Source organism: Hyperoodon ampullatus, assembly GCF_949752795.1.
Source record: "Hyperoodon ampullatus genome assembly, chromosome: 6".
Taxonomy (NCBI): domain Eukaryota; kingdom Metazoa; phylum Chordata; class Mammalia; order Artiodactyla; family Ziphiidae; genus Hyperoodon; species Hyperoodon ampullatus.
Window position 1 is genome coordinate 73,139,268 of NC_136919.1, and position 26,321 is coordinate 73,165,588.

Sequence of the window (26,321 nt, forward strand, 5' to 3'; positions counted from 1 at the left end):
TTCTCTTTCTGACTTAACTTCAGTCTGTATGACAGACTCTAGGTCCATCCACCTCACTACAAATAACTCAATTTCGTTTCTTTTTATGGCTGAATAATATTCCATTGTATATGTGCCACAGAACCAGGAAGAAATAGAAAATATAAACAGACCAGTCACAAGCACTGAAATTGAGACTGTGATTAAAAATCTTCCAACAAACAAAAGTCCAGGACCAGACGGCTTCACAGGCAAATTCTATCAAACATTTAGAGAAGAGCTAACATCTATCCTTCTCAAACTCTTCCAAAATGTAGCAGAGGGAGGAACACTTCCAAAGTCATCCTATGAGGCCACCATCACCCTGATACCAAAACCAGACAAAGATGTCACAAAAAAATAAAACTACAGGCCAATATCACTGATGAACATAGATGCAAAAATCCTTAACAAAATTAATTTTTAAAGATTGCTCATCAATCAGAGCTCCCCTTGGGTGGATTTCAAACATGAGAAGGATACTGTAGGTTTATTATGGAATATTCCTTAAAACGGGAATATGAAATATCTGAACATGAAGTATCTGAGGTTCTAAAGGGAAGTGAAACTGGAGATAAATTAATAATTGATTAATATAATAATTATTTTTATTTGGCTTTAGAATATTGTCATATGCTTGTTTGGCAAAATTCTTTCCTTGTTTATATTATTCTTTAAAACTCGTGGAGTATGTGTGTGTGTGTGTGTTTGTTTTTGTTTGTTTTGCTAAATCTTTTTTAGAGTAAGTGACAAAGTGTCATTCTGGGTGAAAAAATCAGCCTTGTATGCAGTCTGAAAAATAACTCAGAGAAGCATAATTCTCTACATTTAAAGGCATGAGCTCTAGACAGACTGCCTGGGTTCCAGTCCCAGCTCACTGTGTGGCCTTAGGCAAATTATTCAGCTTTTCTGAACCTTAACTTTCTTGGATGTAAAAGGAGATTAATAATAATCCTAGGTTGTTATGAAACCTAAATGGGATGATGCATACATAATGCTTAGCATTATGTTTAATGCGTGTGTTCAGTAAATATTAACTTGTATCACTATTATGCACCGTGTGACTGTGTGTTTAGCCAAGGTTTATAAAATAAGAACACCTATGAGTCACAAGTCTATTGAGAGGGCACTTTACTTTTCAGCTTTGCAGGTGGCAAGCAGTACTTGTTGCTTGTCTTCCACAAGCATGTCCTCCTCTCTGTGGACATGATGGAAATTATTGGGACCAGGGTCTTTCAAACATGCCAAGTGATTTCTTTCTGGGTTGTGTTTCAGTGGTCAGCATTTAAGCATGGTCATGAGGAAGTCGGGGGAGAGTAGGAAATTCAGCCCTGGGGTTTGGTGGTTGAGTGCCTGTGACTTCGCCCCTATTTAGAGAAAGGGGCCTACTTGTTGCCAGTCTGCAGAGCTCTGCTCCCCTGTGATAAAGTACGCCAGCAAGGTCTCAGAGAGCAGAGCTGACCTCATTTTGTTGAATGACTCACACTGATCGAGTGGTTAATTAGGAGCCAGGCTCTGGCTGGGTGCTTCAGACACGGGATCATGTGAGCCTCAAAACACAGCCCTGTGAAGAAGGCGGGGTCTTTTGTTCCCATTCTGCAGGCCAGGAAACTGAGTCTTTGAGAATTTAAATAGCATGCTCTTGGTTGTATAGTTACTGAGCGGCAGAGGCAGGTTTCAGATCTGGGCAGTTAAGCTCCAAGGTAAAGCTCTTTACCCCTTCACTCAGTGTTTTGGCAATAGAGTTCAGTAAGAAGGCCATTCATTAACTGCTTACCTTTCATGCTCCCCACCTTTCCTCCGTGTACACCTATTCACACATGTTAATTCAGTCACTCAGTGAGCATTTCTTGACTGTCTGTTCTGTGTACGTGGTGCCGTGAGGTAAATAAAGCACAGGGGGTCCTTGCTCCTGAGCTTTTCTAGGTGGAGAAGGAAAGGTAGAATAAATGTAGTAAACAATTTTAAGGCAGGGTGTTCGTCCTAAGACAAAGTGAAAGCAGGACCAATTATGTGGTTTTAGAATATAGGCTACTAGCCCCCATCATTCATCTGATCAATGGGGAAAAAAAAGCGTTTATAGTTACACAACTTGTCTCACAAGTCAGTGAATTTTTTGTACTGTGTGCGAAGGTAGTATTTGCAGACAATCTAAGGGTTTTTTATGAAATTTAATTTTTTGTTTGCTAATTTTTGTCTTCTCTCTTCAGCCTTCTCCAGAGCTCTGATCAAGATGTTGCAAATAAAGTCAAAGCTGGATTGAAAAGCCTTATTCCCACATTGGAAAAAAACAAAAACACCAGCAAAGGAATAGAAATGCTACTTGAAAAACTGACTGCCTAGGTAGAAACAGTTAAGAACAAGTTGGAGTCATTTTTCCTCTTCTGTTTTCCCAGTACAGAAAAGAAGGGCTAGGGTCCACCTTACTGGTAATGTGGGTGGTCTGTATATGTGTTTCTTCTTTGTAGAAGAATCTATTTATAAAATGATTTCTAAAAATGGCCTTTGTAAGAAACAAATCTCAGCCTTCTCTTTTATTGTATTGAGAAGTAAGCAAATTACAATGTAAAAGATTTAACAGTCATACACAGTGGGACCGACCAAATTTATATAAATAGTTGTGTGCATTGATTCAGGGGAAAAGACATCTTCAGTGAACAGTAGTCTGAGAGGGCTTCATGGAGGAGGAGGAACCTGAGAGCTTCCTGCTTCAGAGGAAGGCACGATGTGGTAAAGAAGAGCCACGGGGAGTCCTTGGTGGGAGCAGTGAGGTGGCAGTCAATGGTTTTGAACTGAACTTCAGGAAAGCTTGGGGCTTGTTGGGTACAGGCATGGGGATACTCTACATCCAGGACAGCTGCATTCCTAGCTGCCTTATGGATTGGGTGCCATGTTAGATTTTGTTTGAAACAAGCCACGCCAGGTAGTTAAGATTTGTAGGAGGAAATGTGCTGGATGAATTAGGGGATCATAGTGGGTAGCAGTGTTAAGGTCATTGTCACAGGGGAAATCTTCCTGTCTTTGAAACTGGGCCTTCCAAGTAAATAGCTCCTTGTAGTGAGACTTTCTCTCTTGGGACTTTCCCTAAAGTAGTTGAGGCCTACAGGGTTTGAGTTAGAAGGATATGCAAATTTGTTAACAGTGCAGAAGTTGGAATTTAAGTACAAGTAGGATGTTTGAATTTTAAAACTACACTTGGCTTCCAAGCAACAAAGCTTGGAAGGATTGGTAAACCTTGGAAGAATTCATAGCCAGGCTCATGTAGCCCTGCTTATGAATACCTGACTGCTTTAGAAACCGAGCCTTGGGGCTTCCTCTAAGTAGCCTGCTGTAACAGGACACCCACTCAGGTCTGTCACTGCTGTTACATCTCAGGAGAACGGCTGTGCCTTTCCTACCAGACCGCTGGGTCCCGGGACTACTCCCAGCGCGTGAGCTGCCAGGACGTTACCTGCTGCCCTCTCCTGCAGGTGCATTGAACCCTGCAGGAGCAAAAGAGCCGATACCTGTAATTCTCTTTGGGCGTGGATTCTCCCCCTACCCCCACCCCGTACCCCCCCCCCACCACGACCCAGCCAGGTCTAAGGGTAGAGGTGGGACCCTTGGGGGAACTGGGGGTGGTGTGGGAGACAATGGGGAAGAGCTTGCTTTTGTTTGACTGATATATTGTGTGTTCGTTTTCCGTATAAAGGGCCCATTTGGAAAGAGAGGGGGACAGAAATTCTGCTGTTTGTTCCATCTGTAAGACTAAAAAAATAACATCCGTAGTTTGGAAAGTTAGAATGTTATGAAGCATATAACGAAAGAAGAAATCCTTCTTCTGCCCCACTCCTCCACACCCCTGCCTTGTCCTCCCCAGAAGCAACGGCTTTCAGTTCTTTTTAGCTCTGCTAAGTTTTTAAATATATGATTTTTGTGGGTTAAAAAAAAATCTATCCGTTTTAGGCATTTTCTTTTAACTTCCTGTTATGGAAAAATACAGATTTGAGACTCTTCACCACCACTGTCTCCCTACTTCTTTTCTTTCCATTTTCCCAGTAGAATTGCATCATCTTTGATAAATTGGTGTTCAGTTTATATGATTATGTTGACGTCAGTTGTTAAATACTGAAGGAGGTAGTGAGCTGTCATGACATTTCTATACCATTTTTTCCCCTGGAATTAATAAATTGCCTCATTTATTTTTATTTGCTTACTTTCCTACATTCCTATAATTAATTTTTCTCAAACTGTCCATCAGAATTGCATACACTCTTCTCCAGTAGGCATTTTCCTCTTTTTTCAGCCTGGCAAGGCTCCAATGTTATTCTGGGGTTGACCCCTTTCCCGATGGCTCCAGTATGTCCCATCTAGTGTACCTCCAGTGGGTCATAGATGTGCTGAAATTTTAACAGCTTCAACCCTTACTCCACCAGGCCATACAAACATTTCCCTTGTGTGGTTCATGCAAAAGAACACTGGTATGGGGGGCTTCCCTGGTGGCGCAGTGGTTGAGAATCTGCCTGCTAATGCAGGGGACACAGGTTCGAGCCCTGGTACGGGAAGATCCCACATGCCGCGGAGCAACTGGGCCCGTGAGCCACAACTACTGAGCCTGCGCGTCTGGAGCCTGTGCTCCGCAACAAGAGAGGCCGCAATAGTGAGAGGCCCACGCACCGCGATGAAGAGTGGCCCCCGCTTGCCACAACTAGAGAAAGCCCTCACACAGAAACGAAGACCCAACACAGACAAGAATAAATAAATAAATTAAAAAAAAAAAACAAAAAACACTGGTATGAACTAATCCCAGGGGCCCTTTCCTTAAGTCAGTGATGGATTTAGGAAGGAGCCTGGCCAATGGACCTCAGAAGAGAAGTATATTCCTGGGAGAGGTTCCTTTGGTCTCACACCCACAAGAAACAGAGTCCCTTTCCTGCTGGCTGACTTTAGTATATGCAGAAAGCATACTGAGACTGGCTGAGCAAAAGGTTGAAAGAATCTGAAACTTTGATTTTGAACTGCTGAATACAACTCCTGGAGCTGCCCTACCCCTGAACTTCCTGTTATGTGAGAGAATTAACTTTCATTTATCATTTAGGCCATTTTGAGCTGAATCTTTAGAAACTTGAAGCCAAAATTGTGCTAACCTGTCAGTGAATACTGACTTCCACACTATCCAGTACATCAGGTCAACTGGCAGACACCTCCGCTGGAGCCACCTGGCTTTCTGAGTGTCCTAAGAACCTGCAGCACAGCCATCCTCATCCCGGGCCTTCCCTTCATGTCTCGTATGGAAAGCCCATTCGAGGATCCCATGCATTTCATTTCCTTGCTTAGCATCCTCTTTTGAATGGGGCACAATCTCTAGTAGCATCCTGAGAAAGAATGCATATGAGGTAAAATTTTAAAGTCTGAATGTCTATACTATCCTTTCACACCTGGACACCTAGTTCAGCTGGATATAGAATTCTAGTTTGAAATTAATTTTGCCTTGGAATTTTGAAGACATTGGTCATTGGTCAATATTTTCTTTGGCTTGCAGAGTTACTGTGGAAGTCTAATGCCATTCTTATTCTCAGTCTTATATGTGGCCTTTTTTGGGGGGGTTGTGAGGGGTTTCTCTGAAAGGTTTCAGGACTTTTTTTATCCCCAGCCTCCTTGTATTTCAGGATCATGTGCATTGCTATGTGTCATGTGTGTCTGCTCTTTATTCTTTGTGCTGGGTACTTGAGGATTTTAGTCGGAGACGTGAAGCCCTTCCATTTGGGGGCTGTATCTGTATTGTCTCCCTAACCCCCTCCTCCTCCAACCCTATTTTCTCTATTTCTCGTCTCGTTGAAACGCCTGTTTTGCAGATTTCGAATGCTGATTTGATCCTCTAATTTTCTTTTTCAATTCTTTGGCTCTGTTTTGCTTTCTGGGTGAGATATTTCCTCCACTTTCTCTGTCAGCCCTTCCATTGACCTGTTCTTGTTTCTTACATGAAGTATCTCTTAAATCCCTGGGAATGTTGTCTTTTTTGTTTGTTTTACCTTGCTTTCTCTCGTGTCTGCACTTTTTGTTTATTTTGGTCTCTCATGTTTGAGACTTTCTGGGAGAGATCTTTGGCTCTCCCTTATATACTTAAGACACTTAAAACTGATCAGAAAGGGGGCAGGCCCTTCTGGACTTTTGACTGCTCATTACACAGGTGACGAGGTATGGATGCTCCTGTTTCACTGGAGTCCTCCAGATGTCAGGATCCACAGGCCTTGTGTCTGGGCCATTCTGTGCCTCTAGAGGGAAATCCACCTGGCAGCCAAAATTCTGGTTGCTCAGCACTGTGTGCAGATTTTCATTAACCCACCTGCTTTGAGTACAGTACCTCTCCCTCATGTTCTCTTACACCTGGGACCCCCTTGTCTGAAGAAATTGAACCACTGTGAGTCCACAAAATAAACAGCCTTCTGCCAATGTGTAGAGTGGTAGTCAACCAGTTTTAGCCAATCCCTCTGTTTTCCATGCTAGGCCTCACTCCAGCTTTCCCCAGTACTCAGCACCTCTCCTTGCTGGGATTTTCTGTAGATCCAAGTGAGAATTAACTTGCTCCTCTGCTTATACGTGGTATTCAGCTTTCTTGGCCCTGATAACTCTCTGTGGCTTCCTCTTTTTCCAGATACTTGTTGTTGTTCACTCACTGATGGCTTCTCTCCTGTTTGTTTCTTTCTTTTGACTTTCTACCATTTTAATTTATTCTTAGCAGAAATCAACAAATGGTTTTAACCAAATTGAGAACAACCTACCTGGCTGAATGGAGGATGTATTTTCCATGGAAAAGTTTCCTGCTTTTGAGAATGTCTTTAATTTTAAAATTTAGCTTTTGTAGCTTTCAGATTGCACCCTATGCTTTTCTCAGGGATCGATCTGACATTGCCTAGAATGAAGGAGAACCTGTTCCCCTTTAAGCCTGGGGTAATGTGTGTTTGCCTAATGGAATAAGGCTTCCTGCTTACCTGAACGCAAAGGATAGGCTCTTTAAAATATGCGATGGCACTTCTGTTTCTGTTTGCAATGAAATTTTGAAAAGGTTGCATCTTAATTATAGCAGATTAGTCACTCTTAAGAGTATGTCTTACAAAGACAAGAGTGTGTGTATTTTTAGAATAATGGTTAAGAGAGTACAAGGTCTCAGAAAAAGCAGCAACAGTTTATACTGAGCCATTAATCAAACTATTTCTAAAACTAATGAACTTAAGCATAAAAATCTGCCACTTGAACTTTTTTCTCACCTCTGAAACTGATTAACCTAAGGAAACAGGTTATAATCATCTCCATCTGTTAAGGACTGAATTGATCGTGTCCCCTTCAAGTGTGTGTGTGGGAATCCTAACCGCCACTCCCACCTCTGTACCGTACCTCAGAAAATGACTGTATCTGCAGATAGAGTCTTTAAAGAGGTAATTAGGGTAAAATGAGGTCTTATGGGTAGGCCCTAGTTCAGTATGACTGGTGTCCTTGTAAGAAGAGATCAGGACACACATAAAGAGAAGAACACGTGAAGGCAAGAGAGAAGAGGGCCATCCACAAGCCAGGGAAAGAGGATTCCAAATGAAACAAACCCTGCTGATACCTTCATCTTGGATTTCCAGCCTCCAGAAGCTGTTTGAGGAGATAAATTGCTGTTGTTTTCGCTGCCCAGTCTGTGGTATTTGTTAGGCAACCTTAGGAAACTAAGACACCACCTTTCCTTTTCTAAATTCAAAACCTCTACCACCACAGTGCCTCCAAATTCCCTACCCTTTTTCCCAGATGAATTCTTAAGGGTTTAAATGAAGTCAACCAGGAGATACGTTCTTTGGATTGGTCTTTTATGAATGGTAACTAAACGGCCGCTCTGCTATGCATTCCAGAGTTTGCAAACAGACACTGATTGCTGTGGGCATGTTTGTACCCAAAACAGTGACTTGGAAGATAGTGCCGATGTTTTGCATCGCTGTGAAGGAGTGGTGTTTGGAATCTTTCATCAAAATGATTTCTAATGTTTAAACATGGCCTCATGCCCATTGCTGAATGTAAGTGGACGAAGAGAGCTCCAAAAACATGGTAATGAGAAATTTTGGTCCATGCTGTCTTGTTTTTAGGGGAATTAATTCTGTCTTGGGAGAAATGATTAGTTCTTAGTTGTGCCGATATGTGATAGCACTTAAGTGGAAGGTGATAGAAATCTGGTATGGTTATGAGAATCATCTGACTGTGCTCTTGATGACTATAATTAAGCATAATGAATAATTTAGATATTTTAAATGACTTCCAGATGCTTGAAAACAGACTTTCCTTTTAGATAGAAATCCTCCTGCATTTAAAACTCATGTTCTTATTGATAAACCTGCCAGTAAACACATTGACTTGCTGCTGTTACATTCAACAGTAGACAGTGATAGAAAGAATGAACATGATTTTTTTTTTTTTTTTTTGGTACGCAGGCCTCTCACTGTCGTGGCCTCTCCCGTTGCAGAGCACAGGCTCCGGATGCGCAGGCTCAGTGGCCATGGCTCATGGGCCCAGCCGCTCCGTGGCATGTGGGATCTTCCCGGACCGGGGCACGAACCCGTGTCCCCTGCATCGGCAGGCGGACTCTCAACCACTGTGCCAGCAGGGAAGCCCGAATGAACATGATTTTTAAAGACCTGTGTAACAGCAAGGAAGTGCTTTTTAGGAAATGGACAAGTCTTGGCTATTATTTTTCTTGCCCAATCAACTATTCTGCCCCATCTGTATTGCTTAATACGTAAATCTAGTTCTAAACATAGACGTATTGAAACCCATTGCATCTGCGTGTAATGCATCCTGGTGGACGTGTGTTTTGGTCTGGCTGGTACCTCTTTGGGGGCTCCCCTCCTCTCACGTTTCATTCGTCCCGTTTGTGTAGGGTGAGCCCGTCATGACCTGCCTTCATCAGATGCACGTGACCCAGGTCTCCCAAATCATAGCACCATTCACTTGGCCACGATGATTAGTTAATGGGTAAAGTGCTCTTTTTTTTTTTTTTTTTTTTTTTTTTTCTTTTTCGGTACGCGGGCCTCTCACTGCTGTGGCCTCTCCCGTTGCGGAGCACAGGCTCCGGACGCGCAGGCCCAGCGGCCATGATGGCTCACGGGCCCAGCCGCTCCGCGGCACGCGGGACCCTCCCGGACGGGGCACGAACCCGTGTCTCCTGCATCGGCAAGCGGACTCTCAACCACTGCGCCACCAGGGAAGCCCTAAAGTGCTCTTTTTAATAAACAGCATCAAATCAGAATCTGGCATGGGACCAAAACAAGAGCATTTAGAGCTCTGGGGATCACTGTGAGGTTTAACTCAACTTAAATTGAGTTTACATGTGAAAAGGACCTAGAACTGGGCCTGAATACACAGGTTGGGGCTCACTCCCTGGGCCAGGCTTTCTAGTGGCCAGGTAGAATCATGGGAGATTTGGAGATTGCTGGAAGGCTTTGTTGTCACAAAGCCATGACTTGGGAGTCAAAGTTCCCATTGTTGAGTTTTTTTGACATCAAACATTTCAGCAACCCTTACCCCAAAATGCAGTATTACACTTGCACTTTTGAGTTTGTATTGGCTAAGAAATCACATAGAAAGGTCCATGAGTTCATTACCACTTTTAAATACATATTTTACAATCAACTTAAAGCAGCTGTGCACCTTTGAAAAGCCTTCACTCCATTTGTAGCTAGGGCTTGGGGCAAGGTAGGGTCTGCAGGCGCCCTGCAGTCTCTTCTGCCCACAGGTTAGGAAGCATGGGTGAAAGCACTTGAGCCCAAATTGGCTCTTTTTTAAATGCAAATAACCCTGATAGGAACAGCACCTTTAGCTGTAGCCTGTGATTAACACCTTCCTTTAAAGTCTATCAACTTGTTCGGGTAGAATGCTGAGAGCTAGGCAGCTTGGAGAGGGTGTTCCTTTCCTTGGGAAGGAGCAAGGAGTAATTTGAGGTCATTCACCTGGGGCAAAAAGCCTAGGAACGGCAGAGAAGTCCAGGGTTTCAACTTGCTTAGTGGTCTTGTCATGCAGAGATGGGTGTGAGCACCAGGAGACACTGGGCCAACCCCAGGTGATTGCTTTGCAGAGGCAGTTGCCTTGGATTTGTTTGAGAAGCTTGGACCCAGCGTGGGTTCTGCCACCCAGGTGATTTGGGTCCTCTGTTTCCTCATCTACAAAACAAGCCACCTGCTTCACATTCCCTTAATTAATAGGCTTTTTTAAACAAGAACATTCACTACAAATGGGAGGGGTTTTTGAGAGCAGTACCACAGTGAAAAGCACTTGGAGTTTGTTTTCAGAAGATTTGGCTCTGAAGCGCGGCCCTGAGTCTGACCAGAAATGTGAGTCACAATCTTTAGAAACTTCTGTTTTCTTATTTATAAAAATAGAGATAGTACCTGAAAATTTCATAGGGTTGAGGTCAGAATCAAATGAGATTGTGTATGTGAAGGTGCCTTGTAAAACTTTGTAGGTGTTCATGATTCCCCAGATAGATTGGATATTCCTTGCCTTGTTTGGTTCCCAAGTCACAGGGTTGCAGTGTGCCAGGGACTCGGCCAGAGGTGCAGGGTGGAAGAAGGGGAGAAAGAGGACCAGTAGTTCAGGGGAATAACCTTCGGTGACTTAAGTTAATACAAGTAGTACACAGCCCTCCTCCGCCAGGATTGTGGTGGGACAGGCATGTTCTGACTCACCTTAGAAGCAGGTAATACGTTGTACTTTGATTCTACAGTACAACAAATCCTGCATTTGGGATAAGGTGAGAGCTCAGCAAAAGGCGTTTGAGGCCTGGCCTGGGAATCGAAGGATTAGTGTGGTAGAATGAAAGGAGCTTGGGATAGATGTGAGTTCTAACCCGCAACCCACCAGTAGATCAGGTGGTTTCTAGGTGGAATGCTCAAAGTCCCAGTTTGCCCTGAGATGCCTTGGGAGCAGCACTGTGGTAGGAGGTGGGGGCAGAGCCGATGGGGCTCTTGACCAGCCACCTGGGCTCCAGTGAGAGCAGCCCCACTAATATCTGTTGAACGTGTTCAGATCTGGAGTTAGCTTTTTTTTTTTTTTTTTTTTGCGGTACGCGGGCCTCTCACCGCTGTGGCCTCTCCCGTTGCGGAGCACAGGCTCCGGACGCGCAGGCTCAGTGGCCATGGCTCACGGGCCCAGCCGCTCCGCAGCATGTGGGATCTTCCCGGACCGGGACACGAACCCGCGTCCCCTGCATCGGCAGGCAGACTCTCAACCTCTGCGCCACCAGGGAAGCCCTGGAGTTAGGTTTCTTTTTGTAACAGGGTTCTGCTGTTAAAAACAAACAAAAAGCTAGAAAACCACGGAGATTGCAATCTCCTGCCCGGTGTCCTCAGTGCCACATGCAATCAGCAGGCTGAGCCAGAAGGGAGGCATTAACTGCAAGCAGATTTCCTGTGAAGCCAGCAAGGCTTAAGCATCTGGGCCGCTTGCTTGCTTGGCATTCCAAAGCCTGCTACATCATTTTGTATTCATAATTTAATTTTTTCTTAAGGGGAGATCCTAAATTGTACAGGCTTTAGGTCCCACAAATCCTGGATCCCTTGCATTAGACGCAAGCTTCTTTTTTTTTAGAAATTTATTCTTAATTTATTTATTACTTTTGGCTGTGTTGGGTCTTCGTTGCTGAGCTGTGGGCTTTCACTAGTTGCGGCGAGCGGGGGCTACTCTTCGTTGTGGTTCCCAGGCTGCTTATTGCGGTGGCTTCTCTTGCGGAGCACGGGCTCTAGGCACGTGGGCTTCAGTAGTTGTGGCGCACGGGCTTAGTTGCTTGTTCCACGGCACGTGCGATCTTCCCGGACCCGGGCTCGAACCCATGTCCCCTGCATTAGCAGGCGGATTCTTAACCACTGTGCCACCAGGGAAGCCCAAGACGCAAGCTTCTTAATGTACAGACATCACTACACACCCGTCCTAGTGAACTGAACGTGCAGCCTTAGAAAGAACAAACCAGCCATTTGGAATGGGGTAGTGTTGTTTTGCAAGCTCAACTTTATTAAGTGATGGCAAAACCAGTGCTGTATTATTCCTGCTAAATAAGAATGGATATATAATATTGGTTATTGCTCATCTTCTTTCTTCTCCTCCACCAGCATTTTTATCAGAGTAGCAGAGCTTTGAGGCTAAGAACGCATACTGTATAACAATTCCCCATAGAATACTGTCATGTGATGTATTTAACACAGTGCCTGGACATGAAAAGCACTCATAAGTTTTAGTTTTCCTTATTATCATCATTGGGTGATTAGTCGAGACAGAAACAACTAGTTTCTTGTCTCAGTACCTCAGAAACAGAACGCCAGTTTTTGGCTGGGTGGACTGCCCAACTCAAAAACGTTTCTGCCTTCTTCACAGAAAAGTTTTTTTGCCAATGAGATGTAAGAATAAATGTACTCATTCAGGAAGTCACGTTAAAAGAGAGAGAGTGCCCTTGCCCTCCTCTCTGGTCTTTTCTCTCTCTCACTCCTTTGAACTTAGATGTGATGGCTAGAACTTCAGCATCTGTATTGGAGCATGTGGACAAGGTTTTTACCCCAGGTGTGTGAGCAGAAGGGAGCCTGTGTCCCTGCCAGCTTCATGGAGTTGCTATATTAACCTTGGACTGCCAGCTCTCAAATGCTTTTATAAAGGCAGGGTTCTCAAATCACTTGGATGGCTTGTTAAAACAGATTTCTAGGCCCTACCCCCAAAAGTCTCTGATTCAGTAGATAATGGTTTGGAGCCAAAGAGTCTGCAGTCTTAATAAGTTCCCAGGTGATATGGATTGTGCTGGTCCCAGAACCATGTTTTGAAAGCCAAGGTTTTATGTATTTAGGGAAATAAACTTTTCTTGTTTAAGCCACTATTTGGGGCTATTTTGATGTTAAAGTTGAGTCTTATACATTATTTAACTTTAGTAACTAACTCTTCTTGCTCTTCTGAGTGATGAGGAGCAGCAGCATGACTAAAATGCCACTCAAAGTGAAGCAGAGAGATGGGATGAATTGCAAATGGAATTTTGGCCTCTGCATTGTTCATCTGTCAGATCAGTACTGAGCACCTAGTATGTGCTAAGCATATACAAAAATAACTAAGACAGGGTCATGATTAACAGTAGTTAACCTCCATGATTTAACAGCTGATACTCATGTGGAAGTCGTTGAATCAGACTCATTATAACAAGTGTCTGCAAGAGAGTGATGAAATGAGCAAATGATTTCCATCATTTGATTAGTCTGGAAACGGGGAGGGGCCCAGGGCTGGAGGGAGGGGTTCTTAGAGGCCATCAGATGCAGTGGTAATCAACCTCACCTGCGCATCGGAATCACGGCTAGGGAGCTTTAAAATACTGATGCCTGGGCCCCATTTCCAGGGATTCTGATTTAATTGGTCTGGGGTGGAGCCAGGGTACTGAATTGTTGAAAATTCCTGTGGTGATTTTAATAGGTTGAATAAGGCTGATAAACCAACTCAGAGAGATGAGGTGACTGCCCCAAGGCAGGTCTCCTGCTATCCAGCCGAGTGCTGTCAGATGTCTGGCTGGCCCTGGAAACCTGCTCGAGGCCAGGTACACGGCCAGGTTAATTCTCCTTCGCCTTTAATTGTTGGTGACATAGGATGTGTGGTGCTGCAAGCATGCATCTGCTCCCAGCTCAGTGACAGAGAGCTCCCTGCAACTCATCAGTTTCGCTAACAAGATTTTCCTTGGTGACAGCAAAACAGATCATTTTAATTAGCATTAGATAATGAGTTTAAGAACATTGAAGTAGTTCCAAAATCTCCCTTAACTTCCCTAAATAACATCATGCAGGAAGTACTCTAGTGGGATTTATTGTTGAGAAATATCTGTGGTAAGGACACAGCAGATGAGTCTCATTGCATGGGATGATTTTCCCTGGTTTTACTTTGAACATACAGACAGAACCACAGGCTGTCAGAGCTGCAGGGATTGAAATGTCTTCTGATGTCCTCATCCCTTATCGGGTTTGCCCATCCTCTTGTCCAGTTGTCCCCATGAGTTGGCTGTGACCCTGAGCTTAGACCTGCTCGTAACAGGGAGTTCATCCCCAATCTCCTGAGAAGCACCTTCCACTCAGAAAGTCCTTCCTTACGCTCAGCTGAGGAGGACCCCTATAACTTCCCCCCTTGATCAATTCTGCTTTCTGGGAATTCACTCCCTGCCCTTTACCGCCGGGGGAGCAGGACAGCATCTCTGGGGGCATCTTAAGGAATTTGAATAGATGTTGTGTTGGGGATGAATACTGCTGCTGTTGGCCTCTGACTGAAGGGGCTGGGGAGAAAATGCATTGTCCTTTCTGCCCTGAAAGAGCTTGCAAGTGGATTTGCCCTCTCTCTAAATTTCTGTGAAATTGGCAGTGGATATTTTTGATTCACATCTCTCTCAAAGAAAAAAGGAAAAGAAAAATATCGCCAAACTTTTAAGCCGTTAGGCATGGGAGTGCCCATCTTGTTATTACGTTGCTAGTGTCTCCTGGGTCATATTCTGATTGATTTAGAAAAAGGGTGTCTGTTTTCCTTTCCTAATTGGCCTGACCTCACTGTGGAGAAGCTGTTACATCACTAGACCTTAGCTGCTCTCTGGTAACCTGAATCAGTAATGTGAAATTGCACGAGCCAAAGACTCTCAGATTCCAGTTTTGTTGCCTGTTTTTTTTTTTTTTTTAATTTATTTTTGGCTGCATTGGGTCTTCATTGCTGCACGCGGGCTTTCTCTAGTTGTGGCCAGCAGGGGCTACTCTTCATTGTGGTGCGTGGGCTTCTCGTTGCGGAGGCTTCTCTTGTTGCGGAGCACAGGCTCTAGTTGCACGGGCTTCAGTAGTTGTGGCACGCGGGTTCAGCAGTTGTGCTGCCCGGGCTCTAGAGCACAGGCTCAGTAGTTGTGGCACACGGGCTTAGTTGCTCCGCAGCATGTGGGATCTTCCCGGACCAGGGCTTGAACAGTGTCCCCTGCATTGGCAGACAGATTCTTAACCACTGTGCCACCAGGGAAGCCCTCTTGCCTCTTTTAAACATAAATTTCTTAAAGTAAGATAATACAAGACTATTGCCTAAGGGCTTTTCTATGGGCCAAGATAAAAGTATTAATTTTGTTAAGTCTGTCGTTTAAAAAAGTAGACTTTTGGAGTTATTAGAGAATTATTGTTAGATGTCCTGTACAATCACATCCCATGTTTAAGTTACGCTTGCTCTGATACCAACTGGAATACTGCTGTGTGCTTTTGATGCTAATCACCCAGAGTTAGTGTCATACCCATAGACTTAAGGGCATGGTCCCCAACAAGACTGCCCTATCTTCAGATGCCAGCCACACTTTAGGAGTCCCCAGGCCACCCACACTTCTGACCACTGGCTACAGATTCAGAAGCTCACACAACCCCTCAGGTTCAGTAATTCACTAGAAGACTTAAAAACTCAGGAAAGCACCATGCTGTGACTATAGTTTTATTGTAAAGGATACAAATCAGGACTAGCCAAATGAAGAGATGCATAGGGCAAGGTGCGGGAGGGTCTCAAATGCAGAGCGTCCATGATCTCTCCTGGTGGAACACATCACTCTCAGTACCTCAGTGTGTTCCCTAATCAGGAAATTACACTTAGCTGATCTCTAGAGTTTTTAGTGGGCATGGTAGATGGAATCATTGGTTATGGGATTGGACTTAATCTCCAGTCCCCCTCCCCTCCCTGGAGGCTGGGCTGGCTCCACATCCCCAAACTCCAATCATGTAGTCTTTCTGGTGACCAGCCCCCATCCCGACTTATCTCATCTCTTAGCATACACTCAGGTGTAATCCAAGAGGCTCATGAATAAATACATGCTCCTATTACTTGGCAAATTCTAAGGACGAAGAGTCTTTCTCCCAGGAAGCGGGGACAAAGGAAAGTCAAGTTTTTTATTACACAACAGGACGGTTTAACTAAATGTGCTTGTAGAGGAGTGGGAGAGAAGAGTGATCGTCACACCCAGTCGGTATGTACCCCAAAGTGAATGTGAATGGGAGACTTGAATCAGTGGTGGTTTTATTTGGTCACCACACACTTCTCAAAGGTTTTGTCATGCCAGTGTTTAAAAGATGGTGCTCTCGATTATGTTGTACATTATTAAATACATTGTATGTTTATACATACATATACAGGCACAAACCCATGATCTATATTAACAATTCTTTATAGGTAATTTTCAAGGTGATTTTGGCTGCATGTGATTTTTGCCTTACCGACTATAGATAGAGTCTAACCTCCATGAGCTCCCTGATTTGAGTCAACCCATTCAAGTTGTTGGGCAGCCTTCAGGGTCAGGGAGTAGTTTCTTATGTTGAACCAAGTCTGTCCCCTGGTCCTGTGACTCTACCCTCTAGAGTCACACAGAGGACAGCCTCTGTTAGAAGAGGACTTTCAATACTTGAAAACAGAGATCCCATATGCTCCTAAATCTTCTTTTCTCCAAAGCAAACATTCTTTGATTTCTTCAGCCATTTTTAGTACATTCTTCTACATACATGGTTTTAGGACTTTCTCATGAATATTTAATGGCCCTTGTAAACTGCAGTGCCAAGAACTGAATACAACACTCTGAGTAGTTAAGTAATTATAGAACAGCTCTTACATTTCCTGATTTGGCACTCTATGCCCATTGATTCAATCATCCCAAGATTACACTTTTTTAGCTGAATAGTAATTTCTCAGTCTTGTTCACAGATCAAGTAAATGCACTTTGGACACATGTTCCTTAGATGCCTAGCATCCATCTCCCTCTCTCCTGGTAACGTCATCATGATCTGGCTGGCTACTTCCGCATCCTCAGTCTCTATACCCAGAGAGAGGAACACAGCCCAGGACTGAACAATCAAAACGCTCTATTCCCATCATCATAGTGAGTGGATCGTTCGTTTAAATTATTGAGGAAGAGGGCCTCTCTTTCCACTGGCATTGCAATACCAATATGATAAAAGCCTTGAGTTACTACTGAATGAAGCCAACATGGAGGAAAGCAGAATAGAGGGAGAGCACTAGAGGGAGAGAGACTGAGTCTTTGTGACACGATTTGTGCCAGTGTCCAACTCTGCCTAAGGCTCTGACCTGGTCTTTCCAGTTACTTGAAATTGCTGTGCTTTTGTTTGTTTGCTTAAACCGATTTTAGCTTCGGTCAAAGGAGTCCTAACCAATATACTGTTTTCTGTTTAGTGGTGTGGTAGTAAATGTTGAACAACCAGTTCTCGTTGGGAAGGAAAAGGAAAGGCCCTGATTTACAGTGCTTGCTAATTTCTTTAGTCTAAATACCCCCACTATGACCAATTACAAGCTAACATGTCAACCTGTTCACAAATTTTCTAAGAATTTAATGATCTATGCTCATAAGCCAGCTTCAGCACACTACAGCTTCTGTATCTTTACTCAAGATATAAATAAAAATTTTGATCAAAACCAAGCCAAGGATCAAGCTCAGAAGCCAACTAGAGAACTCTCTTCTGTTGTCCAAGTTGTTGTGGATACGTCAATCAACATTCTTTGGGCAAGCCCAACAAGCTACAGATTTAACTCTTTTTACTAACATCCAGCCCACGTTTCTAAATACTTTGTCCACTATTACGAGAAAATGTCAGGAATTCTGCTAATGGCAAGTCCTCTACATTGTTGGATCCCTCTGTGCTGTCAGTCCGGTCCTTGTAGGAAGTGGAGTCACCTTGTCATGGCTCGCTTCAGTGACCCATGCTGCCTCCTGAAGACCACTGTTTTCCATCCTAAATGGCAAACCACCTGCTAAGCACTCTGGGGGAGGACTTTTATTGCTTGCCAGTTGTTTCTGGAATCTCTCCTTCTCCCCACTTGGAAAACTTGAACATGATCTGTGTCCAGTCTTTCTTCACTTTCACAGATTATTTTAGGTATGTGCCATGGGAGAAATCAGAAATGACTAGAGTTGGAATTTTGTCTAACCTTTATCATTTTTATTTTTGTAATTTTGCCAAAACCTATTTTCCCTCCAACAGATCTGCAGTTTCTTATGGGTCTAGCGGCCTGCCTTATGAAAAGAAACTAGAGTTCTAATCGGTTCTTCAGTCCTGACATTTGTGTCTCTCTTAATAATGTTTGCTGTAGGCTTTGTGATAAGAAGCATACTTCCACTGGTAGAATTTTAGTTCTCTCTCCTTTTTCTTCACCCACATGTTCTTCATTGTGTCTATTTCAGGTCTATGGATTTCCAACTAAGTCTCAGCCTCTTAACATTTCATATTCCTCTTACTCCTCTGTAGGTATTTCTTTGCAATGATTCAACTTTCCACGGGGTCATACTTTGTGAGATCCTCAACCCACCAAGTTTCCTTGACACTTGTAAGACTGTAGTTCCCTCAGATTAAAATTCTGTGTTTGCCATGGTCATTCCTTTTGTGCATCATTATAAAGACATCTGAGGTCATCAGTGCTATAGCTGAACCCACTCTGTGGTTTCCTAGTGGGAATTATTGCCATTTTATCTAGTTAATTTTCTCTGTTGCTTTCATCTTTCAGTTTAAGGAACTCTTTTTCAGGTTAGGGATCATGAGTTAGCAAATGCATTCTTCCTGATCCCATGATACAGTGATACACCACATCCCTGGCCTGGGACTCAGTATTCTCCTGGCTTTACCATAGCCTTCATAACCAGAATCCTGTTCCTGGACATCATCTTCACAGCCAGCTCTTCACTTCCCAAATCTTCTGGACTCCAACTGTCCTTGGGGAAAAGGACATGAAAGTAAGACCTATGCAACCAAGTCCCTTAGTTGCCAAACTAGGACCAGAAGGGCATAATGGCTATGGCGTTCAAAAGGGAGTTATGTTCTTGGGGTCTAGTCCCACCTTGGCTACTCACTGACTCAGTGACCTTGGACAAGCCACTTTAAGCCTCTGGGTTTTGTTTTTTGTTGTTGTTGTTTTTTCCTCTCATTCGATAGGTGGAAATAGTTGTCTCCCATGAAGTAAGATGGTATGTGTGAAAATGTTTGTGAAATGAGCATTACACACAAGTGGGCTTCTGTTAGTAACGTTACCAAGGCTTCTTGTGAGATATAGGATGTGAAATTGTTGAAGGTGAATTGTTGAAGGTGAGGATTATAATCAGGTTTTCTGTCTCCAGGCCAGTTCTCATTCTCCCACAGGAATTTTTGAGCAGGAAGTAAGGAAAGTGAAAAAAAAAAAACAAACAAACAGGAGTGGCTTTATTTGGGTGGTAGAGGAAATATAATTTGAAACTTATGAAAAGTTGCAAGAATCAACATATACCCTTCACCCTGATTCGCCAATTGTTTATATTTGCCCCATGTTCTCATTTTTTCTCTAAACATATTTTTGTACATGTGTATTTTGAAACGATTTGAGAGTAAATTGGAGACACGACCCTTTATCCCTAAATACTTCTGTATCTCTTTCCTTAGACAAGGACATTTTCTCAAAAAATCATAGTACCGTTCTCAAAATCAAGAAATATAGCAGTGATGTAATACTATTTTCTAATCTACAGTCTATATTACAATCTTGTCAATTATCCCAATAAGTTCCTTTGTGGCTTCTTATTTTCAGTCCATGGTCTATTCCAGAATCACATATGGCGTTTAGTTGTTAACGCCTCTTTAATCTCCTTTAATCTGCAGTAGTTCTTCAGCATTCCTTTGCCATGATTGACTGTAACATTTTTGAAGAGCACAGAAGAGTCATGTCCCTCAGCTTGGGTTTGCCTGATTTAACCCAGAGTTTGCTTTATCTAGGAAGGAGTAGCACAGAAATGATGTTGTGCCCCAGGTACATCAGGAGGCAGCTTCAGTTTGTCCTATTTTTGCTGATGTTAACTTTGACCTTTTGGTTAAGGAGGGTCTGGCTTCTTAACTTGAAAGCTACTTCTTCTTTTTAAATTAATAAGGAATTTGGAGGAATGTATGCTGAGACTATGTAAATACTTTGTTACTCCTCAAACCTTTGCCCATGAGTTCTGGCATCCTTTGATGATTTTCTACCCCTACCATTTAAGGATAGCTGGATAATATTTGAAATATTCCCTGATGTATTTTTCCTTCTCAATAATTCTTCTTTGTTCTGTGTTCTTTCCATTGTTGGGACTAAGGCTCACTGCCCCAGGGAAGGGTGGATGCTGGGGACCTTTAAGAACAGAGTAAAATTCTTGACTTGTTCCAAAATGAGCTCTTGAAAGCCACAGCTGTCAATTTTAAGAGATGCATTTTTACAGGAAGAGAGGTGTTCCTTCTTCCTCCTTCCCTGCTTTCATTCTCACACCTTTTAATTTTAAAAGGTTGGCTTTGATGATTAGTAGCAAAGCCTAACCCCACTGGATAATTAATTCAGGAAAGAAACTTCAATGGATGCTAAAACCTGTTGGAGAATAGGCTATTTGCTTGATGTCAAAAGGATTACGTCTCAGATTGCTTACAAATTTCAAGGAGAAGATGGTACCTTTGAAGGAGAGATCTTGCAGTTGTCACTTTATCCAAGTAATAAAACTAGTAGCAAGACCACGTGACATTAAGTGCCTCCTGCTATGATGCTTTCTCACTGTATTTAAAATGAACATCACCTATGGAGTAATTTTGCCAGAATGGCTTAATCTGAATCATCTAGTCTCTAGACTAAATTTCCAATTTATCATAAATACATGGGAGAGAGGAGCAGGTTAAACGATATCACACACACATACAAAAATGGTCATGAAGAACCTAGGGGCAAGATGGGAATAAAGATGCAGACCTACTAGAGAATGGACTTGAGGACACGGGGAGGGGGAAGGGTAAGCTGGGACAAAGTGAGAGAGTGGCATGGACATATATACACTACCAAACGTAAAATAGATAGGTAGTGGGAAGCAGCCGCATAGCACAGGGAGATCAGCTCCATGTTTTGTGACCAGCTAGAAGGGTGGGTAGGGAGGGTGGGAGGGAGGGAGACGCAAGAGGGAAGAGATACGGGGACATATGTATATGTATAACTGATTCACTTTGTTATAAAGCAGAAACTAACGCACCATTGTAAAGCAATTATACTCCAATAAAGATGTTTAAAAAAATAAAATCAATTTTAAAATAAATAAATAAATAAATAAATAAATGATATCACAAGTACGCTATCAGATGAATTCAGAATGTGAGATTTTTTTTCCCCAATAGGAAAAAATAAAGGAGAGGGGGTTGTGCTAGACAAGATGATACTAAAGAGACAAAACAGCTTTTCGGCCGGAACCGCCATCTTCCAGTAATTCGCCAAAATGACCAACACAAAGGGAAGGAGGAGGGGCACCTGCTACATGTTCTCTAGGCCTTTTAGAAAACATGGAGTTGTTCCTTTGGCCACATACATGCGAATCTACAAGAAAGGTGATATTGTAGATATCAAGGGAATGGGCACTGTTCAAAAAGGAATGCCCCACAAATGTTACCATGGCAAAACTGGGGGAGCCTACAATGTTACCCAGCATGCTGTTGGCATCATTGTAAACAAACAAAGGCAAGATTCTTGCCAAGAGAATTAATGTGCGTATCGAGCATATTAAGCACTCTAAGAGCCGGGATAGCTTCCTGAAACGGGTGAAGGAAAATGATCAGAAAAAGAAGGAAGCCAAAGAGAAAGGTACTTGGGTTCAACTGAAACGCCAGCCTGCTCCACCCAGAGAAGCACACTTCGTGAGAACCAATGGAAAGGAGCCTGAACTGTTGGAGCCCATTCCCTATGAATTCATGGCATGATGGGTGTAAAGAAAATAAAAGACCTGGACTGTATAAATGATTCTCTTAATTGAGTAGAAGTGTGTGACCCTCTAACCCAAACAAATATTTAAAGCACATTTTAATTGTGTCTGAATTCAGTGGGTGACATCTTTTTACTTTTCAAATTTAGTGGGTTTTGTTCCTGAAAGATGTGAGATAGTTTGTTGTGCAGTATACTCCATTGGTTAATAAACTGCTAGATATTACTTATAAAAAAAAAAAAAAAAAAAAGACAAAACAACCAAATGTAATGGTTAACCTTTATAAGATTCTGTTTGGGGTTTGTTTTTTAAGCCATAAAACAGGTTATTGGCATACTTGGAGAAATTTTAATATGGACTGGATATGAATTGCTGGAGTTGTGATTTATGAAATCATTGTCAAATTTCTTATTTGTGATAATGTTGTAGTAATTATACAGGAGAATTTAGAGTACACATGCCAAGATATTTAGAGGTGTTGTATCATTACTGTGGGGAGACAGTTCTTTATCATTTTCTGCACAATCTTGTGAGCAGACACTAACAGCTTTTGTGCCAGACAATCTTTTTTTTTTTAAATAAATTTTTTTATTTTAGGCTGCATTGCGACTTCATTGCTGCACGTGGGCTTTCTCTAGTTGAGGCGAGCGAGGGCTACTCTTCATTGCGGTATGTGGACTTCTCATTGCGGTGGCTTCTCTTGTTGCGGAGCACGGGCTCTAGGTGCGTGGGCTTCAGTAGTTGTGGTTCATGGGTTCTAGAGCGCAGGCTCAGTAGTTGTGGCCCACGGACTTAGTTGCTCTGTGGCATGTGGGATCTTCCCGGACGAGTGCTCGAACCCGTGTCCCCTGCATTGGCAGGTAGATTCTTAACCACTGCGCCATCATAGACGTCTCACCAAACAGTCTTTTCAATGACATTTGACTAGCAGAAAGCTTTGGAAGATAGAGTGTCTCTAAGTCAAAGGGAAAGGTTTTTTTTAGAGTGTAGCATAATAAAAACAGTCTCCCTCTCGGGTAAAAGTCAAGCAGGTTTTCTTGCAGCCCATTATAAAAGATTTGAGCTTCCTGAGCTTGGAGTTCCTTAATTGTGACACAAACCCACTGTGTGTACAGCACCCCTCCTCCCAGGCTTCTCTGTGTTATCCCCCTGGGAACTGAGGGCAAGAGAAGCCAATGTGAACAAGAAGTTCATGCCACTTGCTGTGCTGAGAGTAGTAAAGTCCTTTGTCTCTGACACAGAAGTCCTGTGTCTTCTACCAGCATCTATAAAACTATGGCTATAAAACTATGGTTGTTAGCTTGCAGCCTGGGAGAAAGTCCTTCATATCTGATGAAGGACTTGTATCTAAAATATACAAAGAACTAATTCTTAAAGCTCAATAATGATAATAAAAAAAACCCAACCCAATTCAAAAGTGAACAAAAGATCTGAACAGACCCTTCACCAAAGAAGATATACAGATGGCAAATATGCATATGAAAAGATGCTCCACATCATATGTCATTAGGGAAATGCAAATTAAAACAACAATAAGATACTACTACACACCTATTGGAATGGCCAAAATCCAAAAACATTGACAACACCCAATACTGGTGAGGCTATAAAGAAATAGAAACTCTCATTCATTGCTGGTGAGAATGCAGAATGGTACAGCACTCTGGAAGATGGTTTGTCAGTTTCTTAGAAAGTTAAACAGTATTACCATACCATCCAACAATCACACTCCTATTTACTCAAACTAGTTGAAAACTTATGTGTGCACAAAACCTACACACAGATGTTTATAGAAGCTTTACTCAGAATTGTCAAAAACTGGAAGCAACCAGGAAGTCCTTAAATAGGTGAATGAATGTGCTACATCTATACAGTGGGATATTATTCATCAACAACAAAAAAATGAGCTACCAAACCATGAAGAGACATAGAGGACTTTTAAATTCATAGTTAAATGAAAGAAGCCAGTCTGAAAAGGCTGTGCACTGTGTGATTCCAACTATATAACATTTTGAAAAGACAAAACTATAGAAGACAGTAAAAAGATCCATGTTTGCTAGGAGTTTGATGGGGATGGAGGGTGGGAGAGAGAGAGAAATAAATGGAGCTCAGGGGATTTTAAGGGCAGTTAATCTATTCTGTGGATAAATGACATACATTTGTCAAATCCCATAGAACAACACATAAAGTGAACCCTAATATGAACTATGGACTTCAATAATAATATATCAATATTGGTTCATCAGTTGTAAGAAATGTACCACGCTAATGTAAAATGTTAATAATAGGAGAAACTATGGATGGGAGTGTGGTGGGAGGGTGGCAGGAAGAGTAAATGAGAACCTTGTGTACTTTCAGCTCCATCTTTCTGAAAACCTAAATCTAACTTTTTAATAATTTTACTATTTGAAAACTATTTTTACATAATTAATGTATGCTTTTTGTTTATAAATGCCTGATTTAAAAAGAAAAAAAGTGTGGCGAGAGAGTGCTTGCTAGAGTCATATATAGTAAAATGTTAACTGGCGTTGAACCTAGGTGGAGGGTGTGCAGATTTTCATTTTACTATTCTTTCTACTTTTCTCTCTGCATTTCCTAATGGAAATGAGTGGACTGAAGCCAGATCTAGAGGACTGGAAATGCTGAGTATGTGTCAGTGGGGAAATAGGTGGTGATACAAGGCCAGGTTTTCTGCCATGCAGCGGATGACAGAAACTCATTCTCATCTGGGCTTGGGTGGAGGTGATGCCTGAGAGGATTTAATGAGGAGAGTGAGTGTAAACCACTGCTGTAGGTTCTTGAGAAGGACATTAACAGTCTTCTTACCCGATTGAGTCAGTACCTGATTGGGTTGAAGGGAGCACAAAACCTCAGATAATTGATGACCTCTGTAGACAGAGAAAATTTGTATCTTGATTTCTAAGAGTGTATTTGAAGGAAACTGCAGGTGTCTTAGAGGAGCCCCAGATATGGGGGTACTGATCACAGCAAAATGGAAACAATGGCGTGTTTAGGGAAGGAGCACCTAAGACGGCACTCCAGATCTGCTCTCCTGTGATGCTGCAAGGGACAGATAGCGGCCAAAATGACTGTGGGCTGCCTGAGAGGCTTTGTGGTGGGCATGAGAAAGGCATGGAACAACCTACATCCACCAGAGGCAGGATCTCCGAGGACAAGGGCACCTGAACAGTGGATTCCTTAGGTTAAGAGATGAGGAGCAAAGAACAGATGGATGAGTTACTTCAGTGAAGGATGCCCGCAGAGAAACAACCATGAGTCAGATGCCCACCCTGCCCCCATCCACCACGTCATGGTGTTATGTAACCTCCTGTGTGCCCAGGTGCCACTTTTAGGATGAGAGAAAGGAGGAGAATAATCCAAATTAATCAGTATTTTCCCACTTAGACTGGGTTTAAATCAGAAGTGTATGAGTTACCTCAAATCAGTTAGCCAATACAGTGATTAAAGGAAAGCTACATTTAGCTACACATTGGCGAGCCTGAATCTGTGGGGAAAGATACTACATTTGTTTAAAATCCTGGACCAGCTTGTGGATTCTCACTGGGTCCACCTTTCTGTGGCTCTCTGGTCAGCAAAATTCTTAAAATGTATAAAATTTTAAATAAGTAAATAAAATAAAAAATTTTGACTGTTCCTGTTGGTCTGTATAACTGTCATGGAGTAATGTTTGTGTCCCCTCAGAACTCATATGTTGAAGCCCAAAGCCCCACTGTGGCTATATTTGGAGAAAAGAAGTGATTAAGGTTAAATGGGGTGGTAAGGGTGGGGCTCTGAGCTGATAGGATTAGTGTCCTTATAAGAGACTTTATTTATTTTTAATTACTTTTTATTGGAGTAGTATAGTTGTTTTACAATGTTGTGTTAGTTTCTGCTGTACAGCAAAGTGAATCAGTTATACGTATACATATATCCACTCCTTTTTAGATCTCCTTCCCATTAAGGTCACCACAGAGCACTGAGTAGAGTTCCCTGTGCTATACAGTAAGTTCTCATTAATTACCTATGTTATACATAGTAGTGTATATATGTCAATCCCAATCTCCCAGTTCATGCCACCCCCTCTACCCTCCCTTCCCCCCTTGGTAACCATAAGTTTGTTCTCTACATCTGTGACTCTATTTCTGCTTTGCAAATAAGTACATCTGTACTATTTTTCTAGATTCCACATATAAGTGATATTATACGATATATTTGTTTTTCTCTTTCTGACTTACTTCACTCTGTATGACAATCTCTAGGTCCACCATGTCTCTGCAAATGGCACTATTCCATCGTATGTATGTACCACATTTTCTTTATCCATTTCTCTGTTGATAGGCATCTAGGTTGCGTCCATGTCCTGGCTATTGTAAATAGTGCTGCAATGAACATTGTGGTACATGTATGTTTTTGAATTATGGTTTTCTTAGGGTATATGCCCAGTAATGGGTCATATGGTAGTTCTATTTTTAGTTTTTGAAGGAACCTCCATACTGTTCTCCATAGTGGCTGTATCAATTTACATTCCCACCAACAGTGCAAGAGGGTTGCCTTTTCT

The 26,321-nt window shown here is 42.5% G+C and overlaps 1 protein-coding gene and 1 pseudogene across 3 annotated transcripts in view; both read left to right on the forward strand.

Annotated features, from left to right (window-relative positions):
• PUM3 (pumilio RNA binding family member 3) overlaps positions 1-2,524 on the forward strand; it is a 39,415-nt gene extending 36,891 nt beyond the window's left edge. For both annotated transcript variants that reach the window (XM_079706086.1, XM_079706087.1), the window contains one exon: positions 2,229-2,524. In XM_079706086.1, the coding sequence (XP_079562212.1) occupies positions 2,229-2,361 (133 nt within the window). In that variant the 3' untranslated portion in view covers positions 2,362-2,524. The remainder of the gene's footprint in view (positions 1-2,228) is intronic.
• Positions 2,525-21,283: 18,759 nt separating this feature from the next.
• On the forward strand, positions 21,284-22,089 carry LOC307054983 (large ribosomal subunit protein eL21-like; annotated as a pseudogene). The gene has a single exon. The product of its transcript is annotated as a large ribosomal subunit protein eL21-like (transcript).
• Positions 22,090-26,321: the final 4,232 nt, after the last annotated feature.